General features: G+C 52.1%; 1 protein-coding gene, 2 long non-coding RNA genes and 1 other non-coding gene across 5 annotated transcripts in view; 2 read left to right on the top strand and 2 right to left on the bottom strand.

The window, feature by feature from the left end:
* Scube1 (signal peptide, CUB domain and EGF like domain containing 1) overlaps positions 1 to 15098 on the top strand; it is a 121812-nt gene extending 106714 nt beyond the window's left edge. For both annotated transcript variants that reach the window (XM_052161693.1, XM_052161694.1), the window contains 8 exons: positions 363 to 566; positions 2647 to 2808; positions 4062 to 4229; positions 5129 to 5290; positions 7283 to 7480; positions 8804 to 8956; positions 9380 to 9459; positions 10208 to 15098. In XM_052161693.1, the coding sequence (XP_052017653.1) occupies positions 363 to 566; positions 2647 to 2808; positions 4062 to 4229; positions 5129 to 5290; positions 7283 to 7480; positions 8804 to 8956; positions 9380 to 9459; positions 10208 to 10360 (1280 nt within the window). In that variant the 3' untranslated portion in view covers positions 10361 to 15098. The remainder of the gene's footprint in view (positions 1 to 362; positions 567 to 2646; positions 2809 to 4061; positions 4230 to 5128; positions 5291 to 7282; positions 7481 to 8803; positions 8957 to 9379; positions 9460 to 10207) is intronic.
* LOC127668192 (uncharacterized) lies at positions 2725 to 4066 on the bottom strand. Its single transcript, XR_007974024.1, has 3 exons — positions 3975 to 4066; positions 3175 to 3315; positions 2725 to 2823 (listed from the first exon to the last, which is right to left on the bottom strand). It is a non-coding gene; the product is annotated as an uncharacterized LOC127668192 (long non-coding RNA).
* On the top strand, positions 6597 to 6795 carry LOC127668273 (U2 spliceosomal RNA). Its single transcript, XR_007974048.1, has one exon. It is a non-coding gene; the product is annotated as a U2 spliceosomal RNA (small nuclear RNA).
* A 1417-nt stretch (positions 15099 to 16515) lies between the features above and the next one.
* On the bottom strand, positions 16516 to 21588 carry LOC127668190 (uncharacterized). The gene is made up of 4 exons (XR_007974022.1): positions 21403 to 21588; positions 20680 to 20771; positions 18652 to 18819; positions 16516 to 17783 (listed from the first exon to the last, which is right to left on the bottom strand). It is a non-coding gene; the product is annotated as an uncharacterized LOC127668190 (long non-coding RNA).
* Positions 21589 to 22418: the final 830 nt, after the last annotated feature.

The raw sequence follows: 22418 nt of genomic DNA, 5'->3' as shown, positions 1-22418 counted from the left end.
GTTCAAATCCCAACAACCACATGGTGGCTCACAACCATCGGTAAAGATCTAATGCCCTCTTCTGGTGTGTCTGAAGACAGCTACAGTGTATTTACATATAATAAATAAATCTTTAAAACAAAAAAAAAAGAATGGACAAAGGCCTTGCTCAGACTCCGATCTGCTCAGTGACCTCTTAGACCCTCATTTTTTATTTCCTGTCTGACACCTAATGCCCCGCACCATACCCCAACTGGGGTCTACCGTGGATGCACTGACGTGGTTTAGGCAGAAGCCCAGCACTGGGCCTGGCTGGGGGGTGCCCCTAGCCGAGAAGGCAGTCATTAGCTGGTGACTCTCACTGGGTCCCTTCGCCCCTGCAGGCACCTGTGAAGCCGACTGCATGCGGAAGCGTGCCGAGCAGAGCCTTCAGGCTGCCATCAAGATCCTGCGGAAGTCCATCGGCCGGCACCAGTTCTACATCCAAGTCTCAGGCACCGAGTACGAGGTAGCCCAGCGGCCAGTCAAGGCACTGGAGGGAACCAGGACATGTGGCATAGGCCAAATACTACAGGACGGCAAGTGTGGTGAGTCCCTACTCGTGGGCCAGGCTCTGACTCCACCCCTCCTAGCACTGATAGCCCAGTGAAGAGCAGTGACCTCAGGGAAGACAGATAGATGCGAGGTGCAGGAGCAGAGCGACAGCCTGCCAAGGAGGAGAGCATTTGCTGGTATCACTGCCATTTAGAGCACACACCATCTCTTCCGGTGCTGGACCAGGCAGGTGATCCTCACCATTGCCTGAGAAGAGGAAACAGACACAGGACAGTGCAGCAAAGTCACAGAAATGAGGCATGAGACCCCCCTGGGGGACCAGATTGGGCCCGCTCTAGTCTACAGGGTGGTTCAAAAGAAGGTGTGCAGGCTGAGCCCTCAGGCTGAGGAACTAGGAGGCTGAGGTAGGTCTGAGATGCACAGTGCTTCCTATCCTCCCCCTCATTCCCTCCCTTACGCCCCGCCCTCAGAGTACCATCCCAGAGTACCGAGTACTGGGAGACCAGGCCCGGCAAGCTATAGGAGAGAGGCTGGAGGCAGTAACCACAGACAGTCCCAGGCAGTATCACACGGGATGGCCTGTTAGAGGGAGCAGACTCAGAGGCAGCAGAAGGATTGGTGGCGGCTCTCCAGGCAGAGTCTTAGTCCTCATGGGGATGATGGGCAGTGAGCAGGTTAGTGCACACACGGGCGGGCGAGATGAAAGAGGGTGGAGCCTTAGGGCCACAGATGCAGCTCGGAGTCCCATGTGCTCGAGGTGAGTGAGCCTCGGTGTACAGGAGCCTCTGTATGAGTGAGTCTCTGTATGAGCGAGCCTCTGTCTCCTTGAGGCGGAGTGCAGGGAGGTGACCACAGAAGGAAGGCTGAGTGTGGGATGGAGAGGCCTGGAAGCAGGGACCTCACCATCAGGAGACTGTGGAGGGAACGCTCCAAGGGTGTGGCCTCTCAAGCCAGAGACTACTCACTCCTCCAGGAAGTCGAGGAAAAGGAAGAGGGGGCTGGGGGACACGCGGAAGTTTATCCTGCTCCCAGGAAGGCGCTGAACAGGCCTGAAGAGCCAACATCGGGAACTCTGTACAAAGAGCATGATTTGCGCATGTGCAGGAGTTCCATGCTGGACAGTGAGGGGCTTGGTGATGTCATCCTCTTATGTTTAACAGCTAAGCTAGGAATCATTTCCAGTTTTCAAAAATACCTAGGCAAACAAAACAAGAATTGGGTATATCCCAGCTATGGACACTGTAGCATCTGCTCTCTGTACACACACACACACACACACACACACAAGTACCCTCTGTGTTCTCTCTCTCTCTCTCTCTCTCTCTCTCTCTTGCTCTTGCTCTCTCTCTCCCTCCCTCCCTCTCTCTCTCCCTCTCTCTCTCTGTCTCTCTGTCTCTCGCTCTGTCTCTCCCTCTCTGTCTGTCTCTCTGGCTTGTCCATTTCTGTGTCTTTGTATGTGCCTCTGTGTCATGTGTCTGTCTCTGTGTTTCTCTGTGTGTCTGTGTGTCTGTCTAAACTGTGTGTCTGAGATGAAAATGCAGCCCATGCCCATGTGTCCCCTTGGGAACCTCGGGGATCTTCCTCAGCCCCGTTCACAGTGGCAAGCATGGCTCCCTTTCCCTTAGTTGGCTTCTTACGAGCATCTTCTGTGGCTCTCAGCAGCCCATGGCCCTGGCTCTCTGCCGCCCTTCATCCCTGTGTTACACAGTAGTCTGTCCGCCATCAGATCCTCTCGTCCACACCTTCTGCTGGTCCCCAGGTTGTGTTCTTGGATGCCAATTTCCCCAAATAGGCAGGAAGGGGTGGGAAGCCCTAGTAGAAACATCTAGGGGACGGGAATGTTGGGTATAACCAAAAAGTCAGGCTGAGAGTGGGGTGTGGGTCAGAGACACAGAAGTCCCGATGGAGCCCAGAGCCCAGCTGTGGGGAAGGGCTGTGCAGAACACTTAAGAAAGAGCAGCAGGGTGTGGCCTACAGGGCCCTTAGAGACGCCTGCCACCTGGGTGCTCTCTGCTCTTCTGGATAGACTCTTAGAGCTCCCGGATAAGGGCTGTGTCCTAGCTGCACATGGGGGTGGCCCCTGACCCCTATCTCTCCGCTCTGTCTCTGCAGTGCCATGTGCTCCTGGCACCTACTTCAGTGGTGAGCAGGGCCAGTGTGTGCCATGTGTGTCGGGAACCTACCAGGACATGGAAGGCCAGCTCAGCTGCACGCCGTGCCCCAGCAGCGAAGGGCTGGGTCTGGCCGGTGCCCGCAACGTATCAGAATGTGGAGGCGAGTGTGGCCCACCTGGAGGGAGAGGGGTGGATGGGTGGGTGGGGACAAGTTCCGGACAAGGCCCATCAGCCCCTCCCAAGGCTCTCTGAGCAAAGACAAATACCATGTGTAGTCATAAACTGTGACCTTGTCCAAAGACACCCAGTTTCCACAAAGTCACCATGCGTAAGAAAGGCCTTATAGCATGTACACACAATCATGGACAGACCAAGGCGTGGCTTGTAACGGAAAACATGGACGCTTAAATGACACTCCACGTTCTGAGACATGCTTCACCCAAGTCAGGAGATCGACTTCAGCCAGAGCTCTGTGTACATAAAGAACCTAGCATGTTGTCCGCCCTGTTGGTGGTTGAGAACTTACTAGGACCAGTTGTATTGTCACCCAGCGCTGCCATTCACGTCCACTCAGCCCCTTCTGCGGCCGGGATCCAAGTTCCCCACTGGACTCTCCCACTGGGCCATACTGGCCTCACTCTAGAGAACACACACCAAGGGCTCAACCCTGGGAAGGGAGAGTGTCCAGGACAGTGGGTGAGGAGTGGAGACCTCTAAGCCTTCTCCAAGGCACAAGAGAGTCCACCCAAAGTCCAGCCCGAGGCCCTGTGATGGCCAGCTATTCCCTGGTCCTCTGGCCCCCAGGAATGTGATTCCCAGGAAAATGGCGGCCATTAAAGCACAGGATGGCCATGGGAGGGGAGAGTCTCCACTTGGATGGAAGCTGAGAGTCTCAGAGACTGGGTCAAGAGGACATGAAACCCACTCCATATTGGAGCACCTGCGCCCACATTTCTGTGGAAGTGCTGAGCTCAGGGTGGCCTTCCTGTGGTCCTTCTTTGTCCCAGCCAGGCCCTAGGTTCTTAAAGACCATCCCCTCCCTCCTCCCCCTATTCTGGCCTGTCCAGATGACAGATCAGACAGCATCGGCCTAGAACCCTAGGCTATTCCTTCTGTGCGCACCTGAGACCTGCCCCTGGGAAGCTGAGGTGTGGACACCCCTTCCTCTGTACCCCAGCTTGGCAGTGAGACCCCTGGCTCATTACTTAGCCCCAGCCAGTGCTGCTGCTGAGAGAGGGGAGGGCAGGCGGGCAAAGCCACACAGAAAACGACTGTCAGCCTCAAGACCCCGGGCCTACAGGCTCCAACCCAAGTTACCCAGAGTACCTTTTCCAGGGAGGGCAGGGCCAAGCTCTCAAACCTGAGTAGCTACAGCTCCTTTCCCCGACCTGAGCCGTGACTTCTGACTTCCAGGCCAGTGCTCTCCAGGCTTCTTCTCAGCGGACGGCTTCAAGCCTTGCCAGGCCTGCCCTGTGGGCACTTACCAGCCCGAGCCAGGGCGAACCGGCTGCTTCCCCTGTGGAGGTGGGCTGCTCACCAAACACACGGGTACCGCCTCTTTCCAGGACTGTGAGGCCAAAGGTGAGGGGCTGGCTACTCAGGGACACATTCCCTCACACCACTCCCCTCTACTCTGCAAGGCCAACCCCAAAGTCAGTCAGAGGAGGGGTCTAGAGATTCCAGCAGTGGGTATGGAGTTACTGGTACCAAGTCGCACACCAGAAAGAGACAGCAGCTAGACTCAAGCCTGCTGAACACGGGAGTGTCAAAGGGGGGGTACCAGCGCCTCGAGGGAGTAAGTGGGCTGCTGGGAGAAAAAGGAAGGGAAGAGAGGATGATGGGAGTTACAGGGAGGATGTATAGGCAGGCAGTGGCAGAGGGCTCTACCACAGCAGAAATATCAGCCAGCGCCCAGGCTTCCTCTCCTCAGTGTACCCAGGCCGTCCCGTCACTCACTCTCTGACCCTCCCCTCCCCATCCCCTGACCTGCTGGCCCTCTGTGACCCTGTGTGCTGCAGTCAAGGCTGGCCCATCAACGCCACAGAGCCTGCAATGGGCAGAGGGTCCCTGACACACGGGCTACCCTGTGTCCCCTCCCACTCTATCCCAGGGACAGAGTTCTCAGCCCCATCTTTGCCCACCACCCATTCACTTGGCAGAGGTGTCAGGTGTAGCTCTCCACTTCCCCTCCCTTCCTGCCCTGACTCCCTCCAGTCATACTGTCATCCCCACTGCACCCCTCAAGTAAGTTTGGTCCTTCATGGACACTGTATGGCCGGGAGCCCCACATGTCCTTGATGTCAACAGCACCCCGTCCCCAAAGCTCTTCCTCACCCTCACGGTGAGGCATATAGCTTGGGCTCACTTACCCCATGATGGTGAGACAAATCAAGAGGGCTTTTGGTGAGAAGGGTCTTCAGAGCACAGGGGCTCTCCTGCCCTCACCCACCGGCACCCCACACACACATGTCCCTCTGCAGTCCACTGCTCTCCCGGCCACCACTACAATACCACCACCCACCGGTGCATCCGCTGTCCCGTCGGCACCTATCAGCCTGAGTTTGGCCAGAACCATTGCATCTCCTGTCCGGGCAACACCAGCACCGATTTTGATGGTTCCACCAACGTCACACACTGCAAAAGTAAGTGTCACTCCCACAGAAGCTGGGAAATGCTGGACCGTGGGGGAGGGGGCAAGTGAGACCTGACTGCACTTTCTGAGAGCACTGGCCCCTAGCAAAATGGGGCATTCCATGCTCTGCCCACTATACAATAAACATGGTTACACCACAGTTCGTAATTCGCCATACATGCTTGACACGACCTGAGCCTTAGCCCAGGCCAAACCCTTAGCCCAGGCCAGACCCTGCCCTAGTTTCTCTCTCGGTACCCAGAGAAAGAGAGCAGGCTCCGTGCCTGCATGCGGCAGGCTATGAGGCAGCCTCCAAGTGCCTACTTTCAGCTATAGAAGCTGTCACTACCTAATCCATCACCAGGCACCGTATAAATGTCAGAAAGCAAGGGAAAACGGGGAACTGAGCGTGGACCTGTGTGGCAGGGCTGGGGGAGAACCTGAAAGGCCTTGTGGGTATCTTCGAGAATTGGGTTCCAAAAAAGAAAAAGCAACAACCATGGCCTCTCTTACCAGCCCTCAGCCCTTGGCTCAGCGGACTAGGGTATAAAAGGATTATATGTAATTAGGGCTTTTACTCAACTCCTGATAGTTTTTTCTGCTGCTGTTATTTCTTTTTTCTTTTGAGAGTCTCTCTATGCAGGATCTTTCTATATAGCCCTGGCTGGCCTAGAACCAGCTATGTAGATCAGGCTGGCCTTGAACTCACAAGGATCCACCTGCCTCTACCTCCAGTGTGCCGAAGACTAAAGGTGTGCACCAGCGTGCTAAGCTGTTCTCAGAGTTTCTAGCTTTCACACTTCCTTCCTGACTGCTGGTCATATCCAGAGCCTCCTAGAAGCCTTAAAAGGTTGATGGTTTAGTCAACCCTTTGCCCAGGGCTGTCCCCAACTTTGCCATGTTACCAGCTGTAGCATACAAAAGAGGAGGCACCCTCAGCCACATCGTTTTAAAGATTAAATATTATGTTCAACTGAAAAAAAAAATAAAAATAAAATTTAAAAAAAATATGTTTTAATGAGTAAAGTTGGGGAAGCCCAGATGTGAGAGAAGATTCTAGAATACTGGAGGCAGAACTGCTCCTCAGAAACTTATTTATTTTAGATAGGGTCTCACTGTGTAGGCTGACTGAGAACTCATAGCGAGCCATCTGCCTTTGCCTCCTGCCTTTGCCTCTGCTTGGTTTAAAGGCATGAACCACCATACCCAGGACTCATAAACTTGGAAGTGAAAATGCACGGGAAATTTACCAATATTTACTATCTACATTCAGTTCCCCTTGAAGAACTAAAACTGCAAGTTTAAAACTAGGAACCATCGCTTCTCGGCCTTTTGGCTAAGATCAAGTGTAGTATCTGTTCTTATTAGTTTAATATCTGATACGTCCTCTATCCGAGGACAATATATTAAATGGGTTTTTGGAACTATGTTTGGCCCTGGAATCCCACGAGGTAGCTGGATGGAACAGACTCCTACAACTTGACATCTTAATTCCTCGTGTGTGCCTCTCCCATCCCACATGCTACAAACAAATAAACTATGTTATATTAAAAAAAAACAAACAAACAAACTAGGAACCAGCCAGGCAGTGGTGGCACATGCCTTTAATCCTAGACAGAGGCAGGGGGATCTCAAAGAGTTCGAGACCAGCTTAGTCTACAGAGGGAGTTCCAGGACGGTCAAGGCTACACAGAGACCAAAAAACTAAAAACAACAAACAAACAAACAAACCTAGGCACCATCTGGCTAATAAAATGTTACGTCTGGCCTCTTTAGGCAAACAGCTTAATTGGGAAGAAATTAAAGGACGCTGGGCAAGCAACCGGGTGTCAGGGAAGCCAGCGCTGTCAGCTGAGTTCCTGCCCTCTGGTTGTACAGTGGGCAGGACCTGCTGAGTTAGCACAGGCATACCTGCTGGCCCTGCCCCGTACCTCTAATGCCATTGAGGCCTATAACACCCATGCAGCCAGCCTGACAAAGCCCTTGGCCATGGTACCCACAGACCAGCACTGCGGTGGTGAACTCGGTGACTACACAGGCTATATCGAGTCCCCCAACTACCCTGGAGACTACCCAGCCAACGCAGAGTGTGTGTGGCAAATCGCACCTCCCCCCAAGCGCAGGATCCTCATCGTGGTCCCTGAGATCTTCCTACCCATTGAGGATGAGTGTGGCGATGTCCTGGTCATGAGGAAGAGCGGTATGTTCTGGGTTGGGGACTGGGACAGACAGCTCATGTGCTCAGAAAGCGGGTGGCTCCAAGGTCCCCATAAGCCAGTTCTAAGAGCTTAGCCATGCAGAACTCTAGGGAAAGGTCATTCATGAAGGCTTAGGGCTACCCTGGGATGGGAATCTGGGCCTAGTCAATTGTGGTCGCAGCTGATCAGCCAGTCTCTTCCAGTGACCGACCAGCTGCAGTGCTCCCTCTGTACCTCATGCCACCACACCTCAAATGAGACCCAGGAAGCTCCCTCCTCCTACTCAATAGGCTTCTGACTTCCCTCAGAGGCTTGCAGGAACCAGGGGCCATCCAGACACACATAGAGACAACCGGGTTAGCCCTTCCTGGAGCCCTAGCTATACACCCTGTCAGGTGAGGGAAGGATGGGGAGGGATAAACAGAGAGCCAGCTGTCAGCAGGGGTGGGGAAAAGTGCAGGCCATGACAGTGAAACCCAGGAAGGGACTGAATGCCTGTGGAGACCTGGCCCTATCCTCAGCATCCTAACCAGAGACTTTACTGTCCCTGGGTGGTGGGCACCCACAGGAGTGAACTGTGAACCAGAATGTTAAGGGAGAAGGCTAGAGACCCAGACAGGCACAAAACTACATAGTTGGTCTGGAGCTAGACCATCTGAGGATAGAAAGACAGGTGGAAAGAAAAGGAGGTGGCTCCGTCAAAGTTCTTGTGTGGCTCTGAGGCCTCATGCATAGTGTTACTTGTTGGTTGACAGAAAGCCACAGTGTACAAATGGAGGGTTACAGCCAGAAGGAGTGAGGGCCCTGCCCAGCCGGTCAGCACCTAGCCTAGGACCCCCTCCTCCCTCCACTCTCATCACTAGCTCACAGACAGCCCACAGACAGCCCACAGGCAATGCCCTTATGAGGGTCAGGGAGGCAGCTCAGCCCTTGAGTGAGTTCACCCTTGTCACTCAGCCCAGGTGAGATGACTTCCTAAGCCCGAGTTTCTGGAGGCCTTGGCCATGCTGGCTCATCTCCTACACCTGCCTGAGCTAGCCTCCTGTCCCTGGCATGGAGGAGCTGTGAGCCTGGGGAGACAGAGAGACCGGAAGGGGGAGCTCAACAGAATAATAGGGGTAAGGCTGGAGGCAAGAAGCAGCAGGGAGGCTTCACCAGCAGGAAGTGGCCTCAGAAAGTGGAGGCAACAGGTCAAAGGTAGAGGCAGGGAGAACCAAAGGAGCCGGGAATTCTGGTGCAGGAGGATGATGAGATGGGGGAGGTGAGTGGCCAAAGCAGTGAGCTGTAGGCCTGGGGCAGCGTTGCAAAGGCCTGCATCCCTACAGCCTCACCCACGTCAGTCACCACCTACGAGACTTGCCAGACCTATGAGCGGCCCATCGCCTTTACCTCCCGCTCCCGCAAACTCTGGATCCAGTTCAAATCCAACGAGGCCAACAGCGGCAAAGGATTTCAAGTGCCCTATGTCACCTATGACGGTAAGGCACCACCATCTTGTCACAGCCCCACTCTGCCAGATAAGGCCTGGCTTGGGGACTCAGAAACGAGTTGTGCATCCCTGCCTCTGACAGGGCACAAACCCAGAGACAAACGGAGGGCTAGGCAATGCGGAAACCCAAGGGGTCTAAGGGTACAGGCGAGAGGGGGGGCCTTGGGTACTGCCTGCGGGCTTCACAGAAGGTCCTGTCCCACCAGGGTTTGCAAGGTTAAATAGGGCCAGCAAAGCCATCAGGGGGACAAACCAGGTGGAGGGGATCCTAGAGCAAAGGCCGAGAGACACAGCTACATCTAGCCACCACCAGCTGTCCAAGGCGGGCCTAGGGAGCTGGGGAGGGCAGAGGAGGGAGGTGTAAGGTCTCAAGCCCCCTCCACCTTCCCTCTCCCTGCTGGCCGGCTCCCAGAGGACTACCAGCAGCTGATAGAAGACATCGTGCGCGATGGGCGCTTGTACGCCTCGGAGAACCATCAGGAAATTTTGAAAGTGAGTTGTTTGGAAGGGAATCCTTGTGGTTCTGGGAGAATGGTCGGGGCCATCCCTGACCCCTGGAGAAGGGACAGGGGTTGGGGGAAAGGCTGTTGCATCCAGGGCCCTTACATAGGACTGGACCTAGACTGTATGTCCCCCCTGCAGTGCATGAGGTTTGAGATAAGCTGACTGGGAGATGGGGACCCGGACCTAGTGAGGTGCTTGGGCTGAAGTCCTCCGTCTCACTCTCCCATCGGTGAAATGTGGGTGACTTAATGGACAGCGTCTTAAAATCAGTGAAGTCTAGCCATTGCTGTTGGACTTCTTCCTCTGCATCCTTCCCACTGCCCTGAGAAGCAGGACACCCTGCCATAGAGGGCAAACTGTCACTGTCACACAGAGGCACTGTCTCAAGGCTCAGAGGATCTGGCTCTCTCTGAATGAAACCAGTGCTGGAGATGAGCTTTGATACGGCAGACACTGGCTCATCCTCTGTATGACAGTAGCTCTGTCAGCCTAGGGAGACCAGAAACAGGGGCCACGCGCCCCTGGCGCACCCCTGTTCAGCTGTCATCATGCTGTCACCGTGACTTCCATGACTTCCGTTCCACCAGATGGTGCTGGGGTGTGGTGATGGTTTGACAGGCACAGGGCTGGCCAGCTGCCCTCAAGTTCCTGCCTCCTCCTAGAGCTGACATTTGGTTTAGGTGGGAACCAGGTCCCCTGCCAGCGCTCTGTCCCATGTGTCCCCCATGTCTTGCAGGACAAGAAGCTGATCAAGGCCCTCTTTGATGTGCTGGCACACCCACAAAACTACTTCAAATACACAGCCCAGGAGTCAAAGGAGATGTTCCCACGATCCTTTATCAAACTTCTGCGTTCCAAAGTGTCTCGGTTCCTGCGGCCCTACAAATAACCAGTCGGCTGTCCTGCGTGGGGACCGTGGGAACCAAGTGGGAGGGGGATGCGCCTTCCCTCCACAGCAAGAGCTGAAAGGAGGCTCCGTGGGCCTCCAGGCTGCTGTGAGAAACCCATGACACCTGCCTCTGGCCAAGCCATGCAGCCTGTACCATCCCCGAGGAAGGCAGCCCCAGCACAGACCCCTTGGTGGGTCTGCCGCTCCTGTGTGGAAACACCCCTTCAGAGAGCCTTCACTCACTTCTGCCTCTGCTTCCCGGGACACCTAGAGTATTCCCTCCTGAATCATCCCAGTGGGGTGTACCTGGACCAGGACACACTGTACCCACCATGTGGGGAGCAGGACGACTGTGCCCTTGGCCTGAGGTGCTGGGAGAGAAAAGTGTGGCCAGCTCCCTGCAGGCTCTGGAAAGCATGGGCCATTGTCCCCCACACAGGGCCAGGCCAGGGCAGGAGGGGTATGTGGTGGGTTGATAAGCCTGTGCCAGTGCCTGCAGAACTGACACACCCTGCCAGTTCCTCGGGCCATGGGCATAGGACACCTAGTCGGTTCATGGATCTCAAGGGACTCGTGAGAGATGGAACAGGTCCTCCAGGAGAGGAGTCCATGTGCTTGTGATTCGCCTTAGTAGACCATCTAAAGAAGTTCTATATATATATATATAAATATTAAATATATACACTTCTCTATGTGGGTGGGTATTTTAGAAGGGTTCTCTTCAGCAACCGTAATACTAACCACTGTTGCTAACCCCCACATACACACACACCTCCCAGCGCTTGCCACCTCTGTGTGAGGGAAGGGAGGCCAACCCTCCCACCCCCCACCCCTCACCCCTGCACCCCCCCCACCCCCGCAGGCCTGGGGAGAACACAGATGTGCTTGAACACACTGTTGAGTGTGACTCGTTGGAGACTGGACTAGGTGTTGTGGTGAAGCATTGATGGGGGTGAGGTGAGGGTGGAGGTGGGGGGGGGGATTCTCAAGCAACATCTCTACCCTCACAGAACCCAGTGGAAAGCATCCCCCATCCCCTTTGGGTACTAGTGCTCACTGACTCTGCACTGTGCCTGCAGGTCACCAGAAACAAGGCCTTCCTCAGGGATGTGCAGGCTGTCTTCTGAGCAGCTCCCACTCTTCACTGCAACAGGAGGAGGAAGCAAGGCCCAGGAGAGGAGCCCCCCCCCCAAGGCCAAGACTATTGGGAACCTCCCTGATGCTTCTCAGCCCCTTAAAGAGTGGAGCCCTTGTGTGGCCAGGCTGCATGGCACCCCACTGGCTGGGGAGTCGCCCCCTCACACAGAGGTCTTGCCTGTGCCTCAGAGGGCTTGCTACCAGCTGTCAGATCCACGTAGAATCTGGTCTGTATTTTTCCAATTAATGGATATTAGGACTTGGAGGAACGTGGGGGAAACTCAGAATGAACTTCAAGGTTTCCTGGTCTCCGGCCCAGCCTGATGGCATAAATGTACTGTTTCAGAAAACACATGGGGCTGGCTCAGTGAAGACTGAAGATGTGTGAGCCGGCAAGCCAGGCCTGAGGACCACAGCTTGATGACAGGGCACAACACATCCGGACACAGGCTTGGGACTCAGGGAGAAGCTATGGCTACCACATGGGTCCCCAAGACAGCACTCTTTCATGGAGTGTGGCAGGTGGACTTTCTGCGTCTGGTGGAAGGTCAGGGTCGGGGCCTACTGCCTCTGCAGTTCACAAGCCCTACTGGGAGAAGCTCTCTCATCTTTCAGTTGGGCCCCTGGTCACCCTCAGGCCCTCAGAATAAATCCAGCAACACTCACCGTCTCCAGGAAATCAAAGCGAACAAGGACACGGACTAAGACTATGGAGACGGACTAAGAAGGAATTATGGGAATCAGCTAAAAAGTTATGGTGGCCAAGAAGTGATACAAGGAGTCATCTGCAAATTGGCTGACAGGAAAGGCGGCAGTATTCAAACCAGAGACCCTGGGCATCCGTGTAGCCAGTCTGAAGGCTGAGCCAGGAGCGCGGTGTGGGTTCCCTGTCCCAGGTCTAGTAGTGAATTTGCCCTCCCTCCAATTTTGATTCCCACCCCCAACACTCTACTGAAAGAGACCAACCTAGGTGAGGGCCTGCACTTCTCTAGCTCCAGATTCTTATGCTCATTAATCTCCAGGACACCAGTCTTTGCCCTACCATACAACAAGTATTTGTGGGCTCAGCCCTGCAATTTAAGTTGACATATCAAATTAAGGGCTTCAGGTTTTGGAGGGGTTGTTTTTGTTTTTGTTTTGTTTTGTTTTTGTTTTTGTTTTTCCAGACGGGATTTCTCTGTGTAGCCCTGGCTGTCCTGGAACTCACTCTGTAGACCAGGCTGGTCTTGAACTCAGAAATCCACCTGCCTCTGTCTCCCAAGTGCTGGGGATTAAAGGCCTGCGCCACCACAGCCTGGCCAGGTTTTGTTTTTTAATCTTATCGAAAACCATAAAACATCAGAAAGCTCTCAGGTTTGCCTTAAATCCTGCCTACAATTCCTGAGTGGCTTTTGGCAGTAGTCACCTGTGAACCTATTAAGAAATCCAACTATGTCCTCTCTCCAGAATGCCCACCCCCACTGTGATCACGTCGTGCCCGGTGTCTCCCAGGCTGGAGCAGATACAGTGCAGACCAGGCCCCTCAGTCTCATGGTCAAGTCCTTTTGTTGGCCTCTCTCTCTCTCTCTGTCTCTCTCTGTCTCTCTCTGTCTCTCTCTCTCTGTCTCTCTCTCTCTCTCTCACACACACACACACACACACCCCTACCACCCACTCAAGTAACCGCCAAAACCCTGGCGCCTGGCAAAGGCTGAGGGGGCGTGTCCTTAATTGTGCATGGTCCCTCCCCCTCCGGGTAGAGCTTCGCACCCAGGCAACCTGAAGACCTTTACCGATGTGAGAGGGAAACCAAATTGTTCCCTGGATTCCAGGAGATGGTCATCACATGGGACCCGGGATTGGGGGCACTCCCGCAGAGCAGCCAGAAAGCAGTCCTGTGTTCCTAGTACTTCCTGGCACTTCCCTTGGAAGTACCTGCAAGAGGAAGGAGAGTGACCTGCCCTGAGGGTCAGTGGTCAGCCCAGCCCTCCACTCCTGGGTGGCAACAGTGGGGCACATCATCTCCCCCTTCAAATGGGCCTTTTAATTGGCCTGGCCACATGCACTGGTTACAGAGCCTTGCGGCTATGGCTACACCACCCTTCTCCCCCTGGCTCCATCCCCAAATCTCAGGCAGCACAATCAGCAGGTGCTGTGTGGCCCCCAACTCCTGTCACTCTGGTTACCGGTGGTGACTACTTTCCCAAACCCTGACTCCCTCAGGAGAGTCTTTCCTAACTGCCTCCCTACTTTCAGTGGTCACATACTCAAGTGCACACCACAGCCCAAGGTGGAGACCTGGGCCCCCCTTCCCCTCCTAACATCTTTTAGTTTGGAGCACACAGATGAAATAGAACCTAAATACATGTCCTGGTTCAAAAGCTTTACTAGGGAGCCTGCATCGCCACCTCTGGCTTCTACAGAAGGAGGCCCCGGCTTGGGTGGATCCTACTGAAACGTGGAAGCTGTGTATCTTACAGCACCTCCTCCCTTCCCACCCTTTGGCAGAAAAATAAGGGCCTCAAATGAGTTGTGTCACTCTGCAAACATTTCCTGAGTACCTACTGTTTGCCAGACTTGTAGAAAGACTAACTGGGGACAACAAGGTCACAGACAAGCTACCTGGTAGAGCAGCCGTCTGCTCATCCACTGCACAATCCAGGGGACGGGAGAGCAGTGCTTCCTCCTTGCCGCAGGGCCAGCCGGGAAAAGTGCAGCTGACCCGGCAAGCATTTACTTTACTTCACCAAAGATGCACAGAGTGAGAGGTCGGCCCTTCTGCTCGGCAGGCCGTGCCTGGCTGGTGCCATTCATAGTGAGGCCAAAGGACTTGTGACAAAAACCCAGAGACGGCACAGAGATCCTCTTCAGGGCAGGACTTAAGAAGTCCAAACTTCTGGGTCCAGGTGATGTGGCATAGCCTGTGCTCTCCCCCCAGCACCTTGTTTAGACAGCCCCCCAACAGTAGGCCCTCTGCTGGCTGCAGCCTCCCCAGCCTGCACCCTGACGTGCCAGTGCAAAAGGCTTGGTTAGAAGCTCAAAGAGACCAAGTAACGTGGCCAAAATGAAGAGTGAGGAGTCAGAAGAGTTAGTGTTGACTTTGGTGACATCCCACCTTTCCTAACACACAGTCAGAGAAAGGATGAACTTGGCATCTCTTGGGTAGGAGCAGTCAGGGTCCATCCAGACCAGTTACCATCCAGACATGAACTGTCACCACCACCTACAATGCAAGCAAAGGCCCAGCAGCCCTCAGCCCTGCACATGACAGAGGCACAGCGTCTAGCAGCACAAACAGGAAGCAGCTGGGCTTTCAAGCAGCTCTGTCTGTCAGAAACCACAAGCTATGCCAAGGTCGGAGCCACGCGCATCCAGAAGCCAGCCATCCAGTCCAGAGACGGATGCACTCCTGCGCCCCAGGCGTTGGCCTGGGCCCCACACATTCACAGCCTGTCCAGCACTGGGTGGCAGTCCTGGAGCACAGTGACCAATATCCACATAACCTCATTTGCCTTCCAGCTGCTCAGATATTCAAAGCTTTTCTCTGCCGTGTTTTCCCCCCAATGCATGTAATTAAACACTCGTGAGAATCACTTTAATAATAAACAGGAAATGAGCCTAAGTATTGTTCATTCCTTATTTCCTTTAGAGTTTATGACTGAGGGTAAGGAAAAAGCCAACACAATCCAGAAAAGAAAGAAAGGAAGGAGGAAGGGAAGAAGGAAGGGAAGAAAGCAGGACAGGCAGGAGAGCCTTGAACTTTTGATGCTCTATTCCAACCAAATAAATTCCAGGAGAATATACTCCTGGTCTTGTGATGGAAAAGATTTCTTACATTTTTTGGTAAATATTTTATTTTTAATTACGTACTTGTGTGTGTGTGTGTGTGTGTGTGTGCATGTATGTGGGTGTATCTGCCTGTCTGTCTGCATCTGTGTGTGTGTGTGTGTGTGTGTGTGTGTGTGTGTGTGTGTGCGTGCGCGCGCACATGACAACATTGTTGTCAGAGGCCAGAAGAGATGGTATCTGAGATCCTGGAGCTGGAGTTGCACGTGACATGGGTACTGGGAACTGAACTCAGGACCTTGGCGAGAGCAAGGCATTCTCATAGCACCATGATCCCCTCCTGAAAAAAATCTCTCCATATGCTTTGTGGTAGCTCCTGTCTGTCTTCGGTTCTCAGCCCCTTCAGGGGTTGCACATCATATTTAACATTACAATTCAAAACAGAGTCAAAATTAGTTATGAAGTAGCAATGAAATAATTCTATGGTTGGGGGTCACCACAGCATGAGGAACTAACTGTATTAAAAGGTCACAGCGGCCAGGCGGTATTGGCGCACGCCTGTAATAACAGCATTCTGGGAGGCAGAGGCAAGTGGATTTCTGAGTTCAAGGCCAGCCTGGTCTACAGAGTGAGTTCCAGGACAGCCAGGGCTACACAGAGAAACCCTGTCTCAAAAAAAAACAAAATCAAAAAAAAAAAAAAAAAAAAGGTCGCAGAGATCAAAAGGTTGAGAACTACTGCTATATATCAAATATCTTGATGATATCCAGGCCCTTTCAGGTCCCCTTGTGCCCCATATAGCAGATCTTCCTCTCGATTTCATGTCTGCATTTTATATTTATGTACGCATGCATGCACGCACGCATGTATGTATCCCATTTGAGTCCAATTAATGCTACCCATATGTGCATGTGTATGGGACCATCTACTGGGACATGAGCAATCCCCAAGTGGCCATACCTAAAGAGAAGTAGCTCTCTCTCCCCAGCAGCCAACAACTGCCAGTCACTCCTGAGCTAACTGCTCCCCTCCCCCATCCATGATCGACATTGAGCCAGCTTGATCTAGCGCAGATAACCATAGATGCTGTGAGCCTGTGTCCAACAGCCAGGCTCGGGTCTACAGCAGCCAGGCTCGTGTGTGCAACAGCTGGGCTCTTGTGTACCCATGCCATGCCCAGAAGACATAATTTTACAGCTCTCCTCCTCTTCCTCCTCCTGCTCCTCCGGCTCCTCCTCCTCCTCCTCCTCCTCCTCTGGCTCTTACATTCTTTCCATGCCCACTCCTCAGGTGTTTCCTGAACCTTGATGGTGGGGGAAGGGTCTAGAAATGTCCCATCTCTGGCTGAGCACTCAACGTCACTCACCCTCAGCCCTTGGGCAGGTCTGAGTCTCCGTATTAACCGTAGCCAGTGCAGAAAGCAGCTCACTCAGGCTGAGGGCAGCCCGAAGCTCTGGGGATAAACACAAAATATCTGGGTGGTTTGACAGTGGGTAACACAGCAAAGCCAGTCTTGAAAAAAGAAAAGGGGGCTGGGAGATGGCTCAGCAGGTAAAGTGTTTGCCTGACAGGAGTGAGACCAGCCCTTGGGTCAGCATCCCCCACAGAAATGTGAACCCGTGTCAAGGCCTCTCTGTGATGCCAGTTTGGGACTTGGAGACATGGGGGCCCCTGGAGCAAGTGGCTGGCTGGCTGCAAGGCACTGGGGCAAAGTGCATGTGCACCCACACATACGGACGTGCACCCACACACATACGGACGTGCACCCACACATACGGGCGTGCACCCACACACATACGGACGTGCACCCACACACATACGGACGTGCACCCACACACATACGGACGTGCACCCACACACATACGGACGTGCACCCACACACATACGGACGTGCACCCACACACATACGGAAGTGCACCCACACACATACGGACGTGCACCCACACACATACGGATGTGCACCCACACACATACGGATGTGCACACCACCATACGCTTGATACATACGCAAAAAAGGATATAGGAAAACAAGTTTCATAACATAACTTTTTTCTACATTTCAAAACCAAAGACTATGTAGTTCAATGAAACATACAATCTTGTCTGGTAAGAGGTTTTTTGTTTGTTTGTTTGTTTGTTTGTTTGTTTGTTTGTTTTCCCGGTATGAAAAAAAAATGTTTTTTCTCTGTGTAGCCCTGGCTGTCCTTACTCTGTAGACCAGGCTGGGCTTGAACTCAGAGATCTGTCTGTCACTGCCACATGAATGCTGGGATTAAAGGCATGCGGCACCATTACCTGGCTGGTTTTTTAAGTACACAAACTGTGAGCTGAGTCTGAAAAGTGATGAGAACTGGCCAGGTTTGGCAGAGAAGGGCCCTCAGGAGAGAGCAGCAGGATGGACTTCTGCAGCGGGAGGTCAGTGTTGGGAGCACTCAGGGTGCCAAGGAGAACGGCAGGCAAGCTGGAGAGGGTGCACGCAGGGCTCTCCGTGGAGACCCTGGGTAGCCACAAGGGGTGCCCTCTGTAAAGAAAGTGAGGCAGAGTAACAGGCTGGGTGTCAAGAGGCTGAGGCTGAGGCTGAGCCAATGGGACAGGCGAAGGGTCCCGAGCTTGCTGAGGGGTGAAGGTTAAGCATGTAAGAGAAGTTACAGTAACTCCACTGGAATGCCCGCCCGCCCACCCACCCGCTTGTGGGAAGACAGTTCCTATTGTGGATATGAGAGAAAGCCTAGCCAGAGGCATCTAGAAGAGTCCAGAGTAGCCATGGCTACCTCTGGGGGAGAGGGGCAGGGAGGGGAGCAGAGTAGCAACCGCCAGAGCAATCTCTCCATCTCTCTGGAACAGAGCAAAGTGGTGTGGAGGGACCTTGCCATTTAAAGAGGGGAGTAGCTGTGGAGGTGGGGGAGTAGCTGAGGAGGTGGGGGAGTAGCTGTGGAGGTGGGGGAGTAGCTGTGGAGGTGGGGGAGTAGCTGTGGAGGTGGGGGAGTAGCTGTGGAGGTGGGGAGTAGCTGTGGAGGTGGGGGAGTAGCTGTGGAGGTGGGGGAGTAGCTGTGGAGGTGGGGAGTAGCTGTGGAGGGGGGGAGTAGCTGTGGAGGGGGGAGTTGGAAGCTGGAACAGCTTGGGAACGGCACCTTGTGGGCAATGAGAAGAGTCAAGAACCTAGTGTGAGAGAATCAATATTCATGAGATATTCTTGGTACTGGGGAGCAGAGGAGCCCTGGGGGAGAATGTGGTCTTTGATATGTAACCACAGATATAGCCAAAGGCAAGTGGCTCCTTTGGGCAGGCAGAAACCACACACACACACACACACATACACAGCTACCAGGAAGCTACCACTATTTTTGTGGTTTGACCAGGAGCAGGGTAGGTTGGGTTTTTTTTTATACCTGGGCATGTTGTTTCTGCAGGTGGACAGGCTTCTTTCAGTGGTGGTGCATGCCACTTAAAGGCTTAATCCCAGTACTCAGGAGGCAGAGGCAGGCAGATTTCTGAGTCCAAGGCCAGCCTGGCCTACAGAGTGAGTTCCAGGACACCCAGGACTATGCAGAGAAACCCTGTCTCAAAAAAAAAGGATTCTTTCACACATTTTATTCTTTGTCTCACAAATATCTGGGAGTTTCTATGTTACACTGCATCAAGAGCTGGCCAAGGTAACAAAATTTACCATGACCTTGGACAGCAAACCTTGTACAAAGCAAGAAAGCAGACACAGACAGGAGAAAAAAAATGTGTATGTGAGGCAAAAGGCATTGCCTCTCTGAAAAGGGCAGGAGACAGCAGGGCTTATTTTGTTCATACAGACACAGGACAGACAGACATATCTGCTGAACATGACCCAGGGACTGTTAGCAGGAATGAAAATTGTGGTACCTTCTTTCTCAGTCAGAGATCAACAAGACAAGAAAGAAAAAAAAAAAAAAAAAAAAAAAAAAAAAACCCAGGAAAGAATTTTAAAACCAGAGGCAGAGCAAACCATTTTTAAAGGCCCCCCCAGACCTGATACCATGATCCATGTACCATTCAGGACTACAACAAGGCACAGAGACAACACCACCAGCCAAAACAAAAACAAAGACCAGAGCTCTGTCAAAGTCCATAGTTCTGGGAAAGTCTCTATGTGTACTAACCTTGATTTTTGGCTTCAGTAGTTCTGCTTCTGGCTAACTGTTTATGCTAACTGAAATGTGTCAACACAGGATATGGTTTTTGTGCTTAAAAGCTCACCCTGAGGGCTGGAGAGATGGCTCAGCGGTTAAGAACACTGACTGCTCTTCGGGAGGTCCTGAGTTTAAAACCCAGCAACCACATGGTGGCTCACAACCATTTCTAATGAGATCTAATGCCCTCTTCTGGTGTGTCTGAAAACGGCTACAGTGTACTTATAATAAATAAATAAATCAATAAATCAATAAATCTTTTTTTTAAAAAAGCTAAATAAATAAATAGATCTATCTATAAAAAAAAAAAAAAAAAAAAAAAACCTCACCCCGAGAAGGGCCAGGGACTGAAGATGGCTACAGTGTACTTATAATAAATAAATAAATAAATCTAAAAAAAAAAAAAGCTCACCCCAAGAAGGGCCCGGGACTAGACTACACTGTGATCCTGAACACCCAGTTGCTAATAAAGACTTTTTATTAGCTTACACCCGTGTCTGAGTCTGAGTAATCTTCTCTGGCGGATATCCCGAAACACCATAACCTGGGAATAAGAACAGACTAGAACAGGCAGCATTTAAAAATCATAGTCCAGGCCTTGCTATGGTGGTGCAGGCCTTTAATCCCAGCACTTAGGAGATAGAGGCAGGGGGATCTCTGAGTTGGAGGGTGGTCAAGTCTTCAGAGAAAGTTCCAGGATGGCCAAGGCTACACAGAGAAACCCTGTCTCAAAAAACTACAAATGATAGATAGATAGATAGATAGATAGATAGATAGATAGATAGATAGATATAGATAGATAGATAGACAGACAAGCAGACAGACAGAGACAGACAGACAGACAGGTCAATAAATAAATACCATAGTCCAGCCAGGTGTAGTGGCTCACAACTTTATTCCCAACACTTGGGAGGCAGAGGCAAATGGATCTCTCATGAGTTCCAGGCCAACTTGCTCTACCTAGTGAGTTTCACGACAGCTAGGGCTATATTTACTTGTCAGGGCCAGAAAGAAAAGAAAAGAAAAGAGAAGAGAAGAGAAGAGAAAAGAAAAGTAAAGTCTCCAAAGTGCCTTAAGCCCCGAATAAAGTCTGAATACAAATCGATTGAATTTGCTAGGTAAAATTGAGGGACAGTTCTTCAGAATCCAGAAAGAAGCAGCTGCTGTTTCTCAGGCCACGGTACCCCCACCCTGGGGGTGGGACAGACAGCCAACTCTAGGCTATATAACTGGAGCACCAGAGTTAGTGATACTTACAAGTCACCAGGGACAGGGATGGAATCCTCTAAATTGCGCTTTCTTCATAGAGTTATCAGTAGAATAAGTCAGCCTCGGATCCTTAGAGGGGGCTGGAGAGGTAGTTCAGTGGTTAAGGGCACTGGCTGCACTTACTGAGGACTGGGATTCAGTTCCCAACATCCATATCTGTTTGCAAACATCTGTAACTCCGGTTCCTGGTGATCTGACACCTGGCACTTTTCCTGACCTTGGCTATTGTAAAGTAATTCTACCAGAGGATACACACAGACACTCTGAAAGCTGAATAGAGAGTCTGTGGTGCTGTCTGGGAACAGCAAGGCTAACTTCCCTAAATCTGCAGCTCCCCCCCCCCCCTCCTCATAGCTGGTCTCTCATGCACAAAAACCACTTCCTGGTCAACTTCAATTAGCAAGAAGCCAGAAAACAAAGTTAGGGCACCTAGGATTTTCCTGGATCTGGGCTTCAATGTTTGTTCCCATTTGGGCAGATGTTGCAACCTGAGGGATTTAAGGTTACAATGTTGCCTCTAACATGGCTTCTTCAGTTGTGCTAAGTCTGAGGCACCAGGCACACACAGGGTACACATACATACAAGCAGGCAAAACACTTACACACATAAAATACGTCTGTCTTAGTTAAGGTTTTATTACTATGAATAGACACCATTGATCAAGGCAACTCTTAAATGTCTCCCAAGGACTTTTAATTGGGCTGGCTTACAGGTTCAGAGGTTCAGTCCATTATCATCAAGGCAGGAACATGGCAGCATCCAGGCAGGCGTGGTGCAGGCAGAGCTGAGAGTCCTATATCTCCTCTTGAAGGCCACTAGGAGAAGATTGCCTTGCAGGCAGCTAGGACAAAGGTCTTAAAGCCCACACCCACAATGACACACTTCCTCCAACAAGGCCACACCTACTCCAACTAGGCCACACCCACCCCATCTAGGCCACCCCACCCCCATCTAGGCCACACCCACTCCAACTAGGCCACACCTCCAAACAGCCAGTCCCTGGGCCAATCATTCAAACCACCACAAACATCTACTGAAAAAAACTTAAACTACCCTCTATTTCATCTCCACCTAGCAAATTCTATAATGAAATAATCAATGCAAGTCATTGATTGTTTGCTGAGGGCTCCTGGATATACAAGTCTAAGCATACAGGTAGCGGGGCGTGCCCATGTGTATGTGGAGTCTAGAAGGTATTGGGTATCCTCATTGGTCTTTCTCTGCTTAATTTCTTGAGACAGAGTCCTGTCTCTGAATTTAGGGCTTCCTTTTCTTGGCTTGACTGGAAGCCAGAAAGCTCCAGAACTGGGCAGTTGGGTGTGGTAACTCATGAATTCAAGGAGGCATTCCTAGAGTGAGAAGTCTCCTCTAACCCCTAGAAGGGTCTGTAAGCCTTTAAGATATAACTAGGATCCCCACACGGTAGTGCCTCCCAAAGCTTGGCAGGTGAAGGCAGGAAGATCAAGGGTTCAAGGCCAGCCTCCGAAACAGAGTTTCTTGGTCAGGTTAGTCTGAGCTGAATGAGACCCTGTGGCAAAATGATGATGATGACCAAGCCCTGGGAAATGGCTCAGTGGTGAAGCATGTGCCATGCAATCTTGATAGCTTGAGTTTGAGCCCTGGGACCCACATAAAAGTGGAAAGAGAACAGACTCTACAATGTTTTTTGTTCCTTGCTTTCCACAAGTGCACCGTGACACAGACACACCAAAACACAACAATGCTG

Source organism: Apodemus sylvaticus, chromosome 17, assembly GCF_947179515.1.
Source record: "Apodemus sylvaticus chromosome 17, mApoSyl1.1, whole genome shotgun sequence".
Classification (NCBI taxonomy): domain Eukaryota; kingdom Metazoa; phylum Chordata; class Mammalia; order Rodentia; family Muridae; genus Apodemus; species Apodemus sylvaticus.
This window is presented reverse-complemented; position numbering and strand designations above follow the sequence as displayed.